Source organism: Lygodium microphyllum, chromosome 11 (genome assembly GCF_053477565.2).
Source record: "Lygodium microphyllum isolate KBCC chromosome 11, Lygodium_microphyllum_v1.1.10, whole genome shotgun sequence".
NCBI classification, from domain to species: domain Eukaryota; kingdom Viridiplantae; phylum Streptophyta; class Polypodiopsida; order Schizaeales; family Lygodiaceae; genus Lygodium; species Lygodium microphyllum.
In genome coordinates, this window is record NC_141145.1 from 47,837,108 (window position 1) to 47,849,805 (window position 12,698).

The 12,698-nt window shown below is 45.0% G+C and overlaps 1 protein-coding gene across 2 annotated transcripts in view; it reads right to left on the minus strand.

Moving 5' to 3' along the window:
- LOC148028790 (ZIP metal ion transporter family) overlaps positions 1 to 11,304 on the minus strand; it is a 29,279-nt gene extending 17,975 nt beyond the window's left edge. The window contains exons 1-2 of one of the 2 annotated variants that reach the window (XM_087687580.1): positions 10,555 to 11,304; positions 10,031 to 10,378 (exon numbers count right to left, since the gene is read on the minus strand). In XM_087687580.1, coding sequence (XP_087543706.1) covers positions 10,031 to 10,378; positions 10,555 to 11,061 — 855 coding nt within the window. In that variant the 5' untranslated portion in view covers positions 11,062 to 11,304. The remainder of the gene's footprint in view (positions 1 to 10,030; positions 10,379 to 10,554) is intronic. The other variant, XM_087687581.1, reaches the window with a different exon arrangement.
- Between the last annotated feature and the right edge of the window lie 1,394 nt (positions 11,305 to 12,698).

Sequence of the window (12,698 nt, forward strand, 5' to 3'; positions counted from 1 at the left end):
GAATACCATTTTCTTGAGGAGTATTGGTATTAGCAAACTCCTGGTGAATTCCTCTATCTGCACAAAACCGAGCAAATTCATTAGACACAAATTCACCTCCCTTGTCGGATCGCAAGGTCTTCAACTTCCGGCCTAATCGGTTCTCCTCAAAGAGAAGCCAATCCTTGAAGTGCGAGAAAGCTTCTGATTTTAGTGTCAAAAAATAGGCCCATGTCATCCTGCTATAGTCATCCACGATCAGCATGAAGTACGAGCTCCCACGCAGGGACTCATTCCTCATAGGGCCACATAGATCCGTAGATACTAGCTCCATCGGTGAAGTAGACCGCCGCGAAGCTGTGGGGAATGGCATCCCGATGCTGCTTCCCCCGTATGCAGGAGACACATGGATGCTGGCTCACCACTATATCCAGCAACTCTCGAACAAGCTGTCCACGTGACGCCTTCCGAAGATAGTCATAGTACAGGTGACCAAACCGAGCATGCCATAATTCAGACTGTGACTGTGAGGTAAGAAGAAGAGAAGAGAGGGCAGTGGAAGACTTCCGTTTGTAAATGCCGTTCTCCTCATATCCAGATGATAGAACCTTCCTTGATTCACGATCAAGAACTCGCACAGTAGAACTGTCAAATTCCACCAAAAGACCAAGGGAGCAAATCTTATGAACTGAAAGGAGATGGTACCCTAATCCTGGTACATGCAAAACCTCTGAGGTATGGGTGCCACCTCGTCCATCCGGAATAAGCTGCATCTTACCCCGACCTGCAATAGAAACTGAAGAGCTGTCTCCAATGAGAACCTGCCCACGCGAAGGTCGCAGCTGGGCAACACCATCTGATGAAGGAGTCATGTGCCGTGAGGCACCACTATCAATAATCCACTCTCGAGATTGGGGAGCCGCCATCGCAACATCAGAAGCATTCGGTGAAGCGTCCTCAATGACAACTAAATGTAGAAATGCAGCTGATGAGGGTGCAGCCACCACTCCAGAATCCTTGGTTTCCTTCTTCTTGGTGTCCTTCGAGTCTTTGTCAGGGCAATCCTTTTTCCAATGGCCAGTCTTTCCACAAATATGGCATGTGGAGTCTTTGTACTTGTCCTTCTTGGACTTGTTATCCCCCTTCTTCTTCTTTTGGTCCTTCCCCTTCTTCTGAGAGGCTTGACCTGTCAACGCCTCCGTCTTGGAAGCATTCTGTCCCTTTAACTGTTCCTCTTGGTCCAAGACCATAGGAACCAACTCTTCCCACCGAAGAGTAGACTCTCGCCCCGAAGCAATAAGGGCAGAGTAAAATGTACCGAATCGTGGCGGCAACTGGGACAAGAGTGTGATCCCCATGTCTTCGGAGGAAATTGGCTTCCCCGCATTCTGAACCTGCATCTGTAGCTGCCTTAGCTTGTTAATGTGTTCCCTTAGCGAAGAAGACTTATTGACGGACAAGGTCCGCATCTGTACCTCCAAAGAAACCCTCTTCATCAGGGTCATCCGATTGTACATTTGATCAAGCTCCAGCCATATCTCACGAGCTACCATCAAGTGCTCAATGTGAGCAATCACGGCTGTAGTGCATGATAGAAAGAGAAAGGATCGAATCCTGGCATTCAGTTTGTCCCAATGAGACTGGGCCCTGGCCAACTTCGCACGAGCATCGGAAGAGAGTTTGGACTCATCTCTTACCGAAGGCCGGTCAATATCTTCCTGTACCAACTCCGCCAAATCATATGACTCAAGAATGGCCAACATCATGACACGCCAAATGCGGTAGTTGTCGCCGTCGAGCTTCTGATCTGTAGGAAGAGCCGGTAAGACAGGCACCTTCTGGTCCATAATCGCCTGGAACTCCAAGTCCATCTCTGTAGACATCTTCACCTGCAATGCCTTCACAAACGCAAAAGCAGCCCCCTCTGACTGGGAAAACTCAGCCTGTTAAGGCTCTTCCGCGTCCTGAACCTTCTTCACCCGCCGGAGGCGATGAAAAAGCAAAACCTGCACTTGTAGGCTGAAAACTCAAACTTCCTCCGCGTCAAACAGCAGTAAACAGCAGCAAACCCACCACCTGTACTCCTTTCCTGTGCGCCCACACTCGTTTCAGCCTTGTTCCAAGGCGCAGCCCCCCTGTCTGCCCTTAAACGCAAAAAACGCAAATTTGTGTCGCGATGGAAACTCCTTTTCAGGTTGATTCTGCGCTCAGTCAGCCCTCAAACACTGCTCTGATACCATGTCAGAGTGTAGCGGTGCGGAAGCGTAGGACTGAGAGAGAGAGAGAACGCAGAGAGAAAAAGGGAGAGAAAGAGACAGTGTACAATGAAGATCTGCTGTATAAAGAATGCTGAATACAAAGATATACACGGGCGCAGTGTGCTGGACTGTGTGTCTCCACCTCGATGATGCGACCTGCTGTCCACCTCGAAGTCTGCTGCAGTCTGCACTATCTGCTGTCTGAAATCTGTGAACAGAGACAGAAATCTGCACGGCACCGGTCTGTAATCTGCGACAGAGAAGAATGGGTAGACTGCTGAAGTCGTCGACAATAAATAGGCGAAAAACCACCTAGAACGGGGCGCCAGAAATAGGGCGCAGCCTGGTAAAAACGGCTGCAGGCAGTCAAACTGCCACATGGCAGTCCGACTGCACAGTCCGACTGCAGCTGCTGGTCCGACTGCTGCTGCTGACTGTGCAGCTGCCTAAACAGGCTATGATCTCTAACAGAGATCCGGCCTCCTTGTTGGGCTCGTAACACTCTTCGTGATGCAAGGATTGAGGGGGGGTCCTTGAGGAGTGGCAACCACAAGATGGCCCGCAGCATTCTCGAATGATCCAAGCACACCACACAAAGCTTGTGTATACTAATTACTATTTGATGACTCATGCCATGCGGGATTAGGAGCCCACCTCCGTAAAGGAGGCTTTACAGCGTGATCATTAGCGGCGAGCGATGGAGCTGAAGCTGGAGTCGACTAAGAGAAATGGCACTTGGTATCTTGTGCCGAAGCCTCCTCATACGAAGATCATTGGAGTCAAATGGATCTTCAAGACCAAGTATCGCAATGCATGGCCCGTTGAACAAGCACAAGGCTCACCTTGTTGGTAAAGGTTTCGCACAATGCCCTGGCATTGACTTCCATGATACTTTTGCCCCTACAGCTCGGATGGCTACTATTCGTGCAGTGCTTGACTTGGCTAGCCATAGGAGATGGCCAGTTTATCAACAAAAAGTCTACCTTCTTGAATGGGGCGTTGAAGGAAAAGATCTCTGTCTAGCACCCTCCAAGCTTCAATTCTTCTGATGGTAAGGTGTAGAGGTTGAGGAAGGCTCTCTATGGCCTTATGCAAGCTCCCCATGTTTGGAATGAAAAGATTAACTCGTTCCTCCAAAAGATTAACCCCAGCTTTATGTTCACACCTTGGGTGCAGGTCGTGTGTTGTTTATCCTTTAGATTGACGACTTGATTGTGACAGGTGACCATACCAAGATGGTTGAGCAAACGAAGGCGGCACTTCATGAGAAGTTTGAGATGATAGATGTGGGACTTCTTCATTTCTTTCTAGGTCATGAGATCTATCAATCTCCAAGGCGGATCTTTATTTCCTAGCAACGGTATGTATATGAGCTCTTGACAACGTGTGAGATGAAGGAACGCAAGTCTCTTTATTTCCTAGCAACGGTATGTATATGAGCTCTTGACAACGTGTGAGATGAAGGAACGCAAGTCTCTTACGACTCCTATGGACCCGAATTGGAAAGCTGCCGCTCATTCCGATTCTCCTTTGCCGATGCTACCCATTATAGGCTGTTTCTGCGTTTTGCATTTAGGGTTTGCAGCCCCAAAAAGAGGCGCCATCCTAGACTGACTGTGCCTATTTATAGGCCACTCTCTCATTCATTCCTTATGGCTGATTTATTCAGTCCGTCACCTCTTCTCTCCAACCTCTCCACTACCCTCACAATTGCGGTTCGTGGTTCGTGGCTGTCTTCATCATCTTCCTTGTGCTACGGCACCCTTGTTCCCTTGTATCACATTCACTCCATGATTCAGATCTTCATCATTCCATTCATCAGAGTTATTTTCTTTCTTTTCTTCTCTTCTCCATGTTTGCCAAGTTCACTCCATGTTCCTCCCTGCAAACCCTACTATCTCACTAGTACGTCATCTTTTGACATGGTTTCAGAGCTAGATCTGCTCACCTAGTGGAAAAGATCCTCCACTCCAGTGAAGGCAAAGACCGGTGGCGGGTTTGGCATCCACTTGTCTTCTTCTTCCGCTGCATCAAAATCTCGTTTTTGCAAATTTCAGGTGTTTCAGCTTGCTGCCCACACCCTGTTTGCAGAGGACATCTCAGCCGAAGCTGTCCATTGCTGTCTCCATTAGTTGGCGCCTGATTTCCAGCCCTCTTCAGGCAGTTTGGAGCTGATTCCAGCCAGGCGACTACTACTCCTGTGCAGACCTGCTGCTGTATAGCCTGCCACACCATCACAGTCCTACTGCCAGCGTTTTTAGCCTCTCTCTCTCTTGCAAGCTGTCCTGCCTACGTTTTTAGTCTTTCTCTCTCTTGTAAGCTGTCCTGCTTGCGTTTTTAGTCTCTCTCCTCACCTGCGTTTTTCTACTGGTTGCAACCTCTTACTGTTGGTCGCATCCTCCTCCCACTCGCAACTCACTTCCAGCCCTTCCACTACCCTTCCACCCCTTAAGGCGGACATTGCGGTTTGTGCTTCACACTGCCCTCACACCCCTTGAGGCGGACATTGCGGTTCGTGGTTCATGGTGGCTGACCTCTTCCTTCTTCAGCAAGGCACACTAGTATCCATGGCTTCTATACCAACAGATGTCCAGACTACTAGGTGCTCCTACTGTGGCATCACCGGACACACCACCAATGCTTGCCGACTTCGACCTTTGCTCCCCACCCACCCGGAGTACATGCGTCTTCCACCAGACACTCCTTGTGCCACCTCTCCTTTCTAGGCCACAGAGAGCATTCTGCATCGGCTATCAGAGTACTATGCTCAAGTCAATAAGACGCATCCGATGGACACTAAGTCCTTTCAAGCACATGGAGGATCGATTGGCGCTACGACCTCCTGGAGATCGTCGCAATGCCAGCAGCAGTCTTCTCCCACTTATTTTCAGATACAATGGCTTCCACAACCTACGGCTCTGCAGTCCGCTCCACCGAGAGACGATTGTTTGATACCGTCTCCTCGTCAATCCACTCCTTCAAGCGACAGTGGCTGCTCAACTCCCTCTTCTTCGGCTACCCAATCCGCTCCACTGAGAGACAGCAACTGTTACCCACCTCTTCCTCATTCTGAGACCCTTCCTTTCCCACCCTCGACTACTCAGGTTTGAGACGCTACCTCTGGGAGCTCTTCGGCACCCCAAATACCTTCTTCAACATGACCGGCCACACTTCCTTGGTCATCAGACATTTCGAAGTCTGTGTTTTGGATTCCCTATCTACTTCAAAGGGGGATTCAGAGGGGGATGTTATTTCTTTGCTCTCAGTGGAGGCATCTACTTCTTTGACTTCAACGGGGGCCCCTCCACCTCCCACCTCAAAGGGGGAACCTACTCCACATGAAGTTCTTCACCCATCCTTGGGGTGGCTCTCTTCGACCAGTCATCTCTTCTACCGATACCCAGGATCTTCAGGTACCACCTAGATCCGGATCTCGGAGGTTCAGCCGCGACTTGGTGACGAGGCCTTCGAGCATGGATGCACGGAGCTAGTGGCTTCTCTCCCGAGGTTGTATTTCGAGTTCTCCAGTTCACTCTGTCTACTGGTCTTTACTGCAAGTTCCCTTTCTGATGGAAATCTTGGATCTTAGGGATCCTCTACATCTACTTCCTCCTCTTTTCTTCTTGCCTTGGTCACTTGGTCAGCATGGAGCCACCTCCCGAGATCGAGTACGGGCATATCCTTATGGTTTTTGGCACCACACAAAGCCCGACATTCCTCCTATACATTGCATGTTTTCATCATCTTTGTACTAGGGCGCTTGGGCAAGTAAACAATTTCCCCACAAGGGATACTCTCCAAGTGGCACCTTCTGCATGGGCATTCTTCAGCATGTAGCATTGCATCTCCATCTCACTCTTCTCTCGTTCCCCTTTTTGGGCCTGAGAGAGGGTGTTGAGAAACCCTTCACCATTCACCCGCAGTTTGCGTTTTTGCATTTAGGGTTTGTAGCTCCAAAAAGGGGCACCATCCTAGACTGATTGTGCCCATTTATAGGCCACTCTCTCATTCATTCATTACGGCTGATTTATTCAATCCGTCACCTCTTCTCTCCAACCTCTCCACTACCCTCACACCCCTTCAAAAGGACATTGCCATTCGTGGTTCGTAGCTGTCTTCATCATCTTCCTTGTGCTACAGCACCCTTGTTTCCTTGTATCACATTCACTCCATGATTCAAATCTTCATCATTCAATTCATCAGAGTTTTTTTCTTTCTTTTCTTCTCTTCTCCATGTTTGTCGAGTTCACTCCGTGTTCCTCCCCGCAAACCCTGCTGTCTCGCTGGTACGTCATCTTTTGACATGGACAACAAACATGCACCGTTTGCCCAATGCCCTAGCTAGTTTGGGATGGAATGCCTTGGGGTAAAAGAAAATAAACCCAAGGGCTTATTTCTTTTGCCTCAATTCAGGCTTGAGAGGGAGTATTGACCTAAAATTGCATTAATCTAACTTAAGCGCTGGTACGTCATCTTTTGACATGGACAACAAACATGCACCGTTTGCCCAATGCCCTAGCTAGTTTGGGATGGAATGCCTTGGGGTAAAAGAAAATAAACCCAAGGGCTTATTTCTTTTGCCTCAATTCAGGCTTGAGAGGGAGTATTGACCTAAAATTGCATTAATCTAACTTAAGCACCCCCAAAATCTACTTAATTAATGAATAAACCTCTTTTTTTTTTTAACGTGATCCTAAATAGTTACTATATCCCACATGCCAAACCCTAATTTGGGTGCCTCAAACTTTCTATAAATAGGCATGCAGTCCACCACTCTCCTTCAATCTCGTTTTTGTAGGTTTCAAAACTGTGTCTTTGCTGCCCAAATCCATTCATGGACATTGCAGTCAAACCTTCCCCTTGTTGTGTGCTATCATTTGGCACCTTATTTCAACCTTCATCTCAATCTGTGAGCTATCATCTACATCCTAGAGCTATTGCATGTTACCCTAGAGTTGTTGCTTGTAGTCAAAACATTGTGTATGCTACTGACGCCAACATCTAGAGCTATCACCATCATCCAAAACCCTGCATTTGTTAAATTTATCTCTCTTCCAATTATCACCTACACTTCTTGCACAATCGTCTACTGTTCTTAGTTATCGCCCAATTTACCTCTTCTCAAGTATCTGCATTTTTTGTCTTTCTCTCTTCTCACTGCATATCTACATCAGATCCAACCTTTCTAGTTGCATTTGCTGGTGTTTGACACATGGAGGCTATCTTGTTGCGTTTCAAGATTTGTTTTGGAATACAACACACTCTTCAACTCATAACCTCTACCTTGATCCGAAAGATATGAGAGTTCAAGGTTTAGTATTCATTACATAGTGTGTTTGTTGCATGAGCATTATATATTCAATAATCATTCACTTTATTATTCATTGCGTTCATTGTCTCTGAGTTACCCTAACTCTAACTATATTCTATGTTTACCAATTTGTGCTTTGTCATACAATTGATTTTATGTTTTTTGTATTTAGAGCATTTCTTCAAAAGTCTATCAAAAAATCCTTGACCCGATGCCTTTAGTCTCTTTGAGACTTCGAGTGCAGTGTGTCAAAGGGCAGAGCTAACCTCTCACTCCACTTGGGTATCTTTTTCGACCTCAAAGGAAGTGTTGAATCACCAACATTAAGAACATCATTCAAATAAAATTATTATGGATTAAGTCCTATTTTTTTAGTTTCAAAAAAATAGCCCCAAAGAGAACTATTTCATTAAATAGAATATTTCTTATGATAGTAGGATAAATGCCCAAAAAATTTTAATAAAAGGACATATTGTGGATATCCATATCCATTCCCAATTCATTCAATTACTCCATCATCATTACCCTCTCCAACCAACTCCACCTACTGCAAGTTGCTATCATGTCCTTGGTGCTACCAACCACTCTCCAAGAGATGAAACCCCATGTTGTTGCCTGCTACCCCTATTGCTTGTGCTAACTCCAACTTCTCTAAATGACTTCAAGCTCCTTATGCTCTTTATCATCCACCTACTAAAGCCTGTCCTTAGTGGACTCCCAACTGCTATGTTTTTAGCTACAACATCTAGTTTCATCTCTACGTGTTGCAATCTACCACCCATCACCCCACTTTAGAGGCTATGGTTTTTGTTCTCAACTACTATCTAGCATAGTCATTATCTATTGCAACTATCACCTTTTTCTAGATCATCTCCAAAGGTCACATTATGATTGCTAGTTGCTCCATGACATAATACAGAACATCAGTCGACCCTCGGCAGCTGCATTTTCATTTCCCTCGACTCCAATCTACTACATCGACATCATTATTAGTGGTTTTGTTGCACTCAAGATCCATTCTCGAAGAGCAATACTCTCCAACATCCTCCCTTGTCCGAGAGAATGATCGACGAACATCTAAGCTCCTTGAGCTCCCTACATTTGTACACTATCATAATTCATTCATTCATTTGTTTGTTCTTTCTATCACGTTTTTGTTTGAGTTCACTATGTTTTAGTTGTGTTCATACACTCTTGCAAATTCTCTCTGTAAAAACCATACCATATCTTCACATGTTTCACTATTGCTCACATTCATTCTTATTGTTCTCTTCACAACTCTTGTCCATTGCCCAATTGGTCATCTAACAAACAAAACATGTGTAGTAGCAACAAGTCCTCAATGACCTGCACAAGAAATAGTTATGAGATTCCTAAGTTATCTAAAAAGCCTTTCACAACACTCACTTGTTTTTTCTTCATCAAAAATAAGGAGGCATCAAATCTTAATGTTGTAAGTTCTCCCAACTTGCTCCCTCATTCTCACTAGATCACAATATAATGACTTCCTCCAAGCACTTATGGCTGATGAGGTATTGCATTAACAAACATATTCTATTTGCCTAAACTCCAATGATCCATCTTAATAGCAAGATTTGCTCCACGTTAATGTTTCCATGTAGAAAGGCATGAACTATATCCTTCTTTCTTGTAGATTTCCAAGTGTGTCTAGCTCACCTTTTTGAAAGTCATGACAAGATCTTACCCACAAAATTACGCAAATGCAATCATCACAATGACCTTCAAGCTGATTAGGAACTCCCTTCTCCAATACTTCATTAACCAATTTAAATAGTTCCAAGCTATCCTATGTTGTTGTTATTCTTTAAGTACGTGTACTTGCCCTTTTCTCTTTCAAGTTGTTTTCGCAACAACAAAGATCACCCTGCACTCCATCACGCCCTAGAGGGGTCTCTATCACTCTATTATCATGCTTGCAAGTATCATCGTGCTTCCCAAGTAATCCATTCACAACAGCTCATCTCATGAATAATTAGGGGTTACTAGGCAAAACAAAGGATATGCTGAAGTGTCCACTCTACCAACATACTCTCTAAGTTTTCATAAGCATCATCATCCCACAAATCTTTTGACAGGAGGGAAGAAACTTGTGCTGTGAGGTAATAGTTGGGCTTGCACAGGATCAGACGACATTGTTTGGTGACTGAAATACTGCTAAGACAACTACATGAAAGAGTGAAGTTGACAGTGGTCAGGGTTGAAAGAGGCTGAAACACTCTGTGAGATTCTACATATTTCAAACTGAACTTTTTTATCACCGGCTCTGAATACAGTTATGTGGCTGAGTGAGAAGGTATAAGTATAACAGGATAGATTTCACAACTTTTAACATCCACTAAAAACCGAAAGAAGCTCAATGTCGTTGCCACTGTTAGGCCCCATTCATTTATAAAACATACTTCAAATCCACGATCTGGAACATCAAAAACATAAGAAATAAAGCATACGTCTCTAGCTTTACCTGAGGTAAGGAGGTGAAAATACTCCAAAGCATGGCACTTTGAGCAGAAATGCCACGAGATGCCAGAACCATGCTCACAGCCAATCCTTCTGGAATATTGTGCACTGCAATTGCAAGTGTAACCATAATCCCCTGCGGAAGCCCTCTAGGGCCAGCAAACGAGACTCCCACTCCTGAACCCTCACCAAAAGAGTGCAGTGTCATGATCCCAATAACCAACATCATCTTCTTTGCATCAGCTCCTTTGAGATCCAACATGCTGACCTCACCATATCTTTCCAGAAACTGCAATATTTCCCACGTATGCATCTTAACAATGCTTATCTTTGTCCACGGCAACAGCCAAACCTAGATACACTGTGCACTGATCTGAATTGAGAAAACTTACGCAAAGTATCTCATAGTTTTAGTAAGGGTTACCACTCGCAATACTAATTCCAGAGAATGATGGACATAGTATATTCTGTGTCAGCAAGGCCTCAGTAGCATAAACGAGATGAGATAATCAACAGCATGTGTCTTACCTTCTGACAGCAAAGAATGAAGAATCCTCCGGCAATGATGCCCATAACAACCCAGGTGCCTCCACCGTACCTTTGTCCTTCTTGGACAAGGTCGAAGCTAGCTGCTAGCATTACACCTGCAGCAATACCATTGCATATCCCGGCCCATTGTGCCTGCAAGTCCATAAAGAAAAATGGCAACGCACCTAAACCTGTTGCCCCTGCCATGACGAGGGTGAGGAGGGCAACAGTGGATACGGCCACTCTTCTAGGCCCCTTGGACGCCGTCTTGGTGATACCACCATCGTGCACCGGGGAATTGTCGATCCTCTCTTTCTGCACCTTCGCTGTGACTCCTGCTGCGTCGCCATAACTGATTTTGATACCTGGTCTGTTGCTTGCTGCGAGTTGCTGCGAATCCACCTGTGCAGAACCGATGCCGCGAGTGCTAGGGCTGTCCTGGCAGCTTACGACAGAAATGAAGCAGAGGAGGAAGGCGATCCACGGCCATGCTACGAGACGATCCATGAGGAGTCCTGCACTGCTGTTCCAGATGCGAGTGGCATGCCGTGAAGGATCAAGGAACGGCAAATGCAAGCCGATGGCTGACGGTACGATCGACGATGGCGGGCTATGGCTTGTGACTGTTGCAGCCACACGCGCACACACGGACAGAGGGGGTCGGGGGCAATACGCTCGTAGGTCGGGCTACTCCCCCGGTCGGTCCAAGCAAGGATGGCAATGGCTTACTTTCCCCTAATAGGGTAAGAGGGCCACAACATTTCCTAACACACCCTAGGGTCCCATCATAGAAGAGCATCATGTGTTCAATAGGGTTGGGGTGGTGCTCCGGCATGTATCGGACCCACTCGATCATCAGCAAAGGCTCTAGATTCACACACGTGAGGAGAGCTTGAAAATAAAATCCTAAGCTCGTGATGGTCGAAGTTGGCAATGATCGAAGCTCATCAAACATTTCCGTAATGCGCAAAAAGTCCACAAAAGAATAATGGGATTTTTAGCTTTTGAATTCTACATTGCACAAGAAAAACTTTGTTTTTCCAATAGGGACAGACATTGCAAACACATTGATACTCACAAATGTGCAAAAATTACCTCCATGGTGAATTCCAATGTTCTAAACCTTAGGTGTTCAAATGCTGGCCCTCTTATCCTAAGAGCAAGAACACATGCAAGTAAAATTTTAGATGCATTACAAATTTTAGATGTGAATAGAGAGTTTGTGCCACTAGAGCATAGCCCCCAGGATTTGAACCCCACACACATGTCAACTCACACTCAAACCAACTAGTCTACAACCCCATTAGCACATGCAAGTAAAATTTTACCTAGATGAGTCCATTTGATCAACTAAATATGGTAGGTGAACAAGTGCATCTCAACTCTTACAATAACTTGTAGAAGTGATCTCAGTATCCTCATTTTTTAGGGTATCTAAGGAACAAGCCAAATCTTGTTGACATGGCATGTTGCAATTGGAGCTCCACTATTCAATGTATATTCAGATGCTCTCTCCTCAAGGGTATCCAATGTATATTCTCGTGGATTCCATTATAATGTGGACTTACACCTAGAAATTAGAAGGAATAGTCATCAGCGTAACATGCTCAAGTCTATTGACTTGTGTTTATCATGTCACTAAGGATATCGTAACAAGTTTAAAACTACAAACTTTTCTAGATGATTTTCTTATCTAGCAACTACATGTTCTGCACTAATGTTGAGATCAATGTTTACAAAAAATTGGGGTCTAACATTAAGCAAAGAATTAAACATGGAAAAAATATTTAGATAGAAGGTTTCTAAATTTTAAAATGTAGGGTCATTGAAGTTTTAATACGATTAAAATACATACAAAAATTTATTTAAAATTTTACACACTAGCAATGCTCAAGGGTTTTTTACCAAGTTTAAAAAGTGTTTTCCATTACCAATAGTTAAAATACTCTAGCTCATTTTCACATAGAACATGATTTCCTTTTATCCTACAAACTTGGTAATCACCTTCAATAATGAGTGTGACAATTGGCCTGAATGCAATCAATGTCCCCCATCCCACCACCAAACTTGGACAATGAGATCCAATATGCCTATTGCATAGGTCAACAAGTTGTCAAAAGAGCATGGCAATCATGGAATTCCTT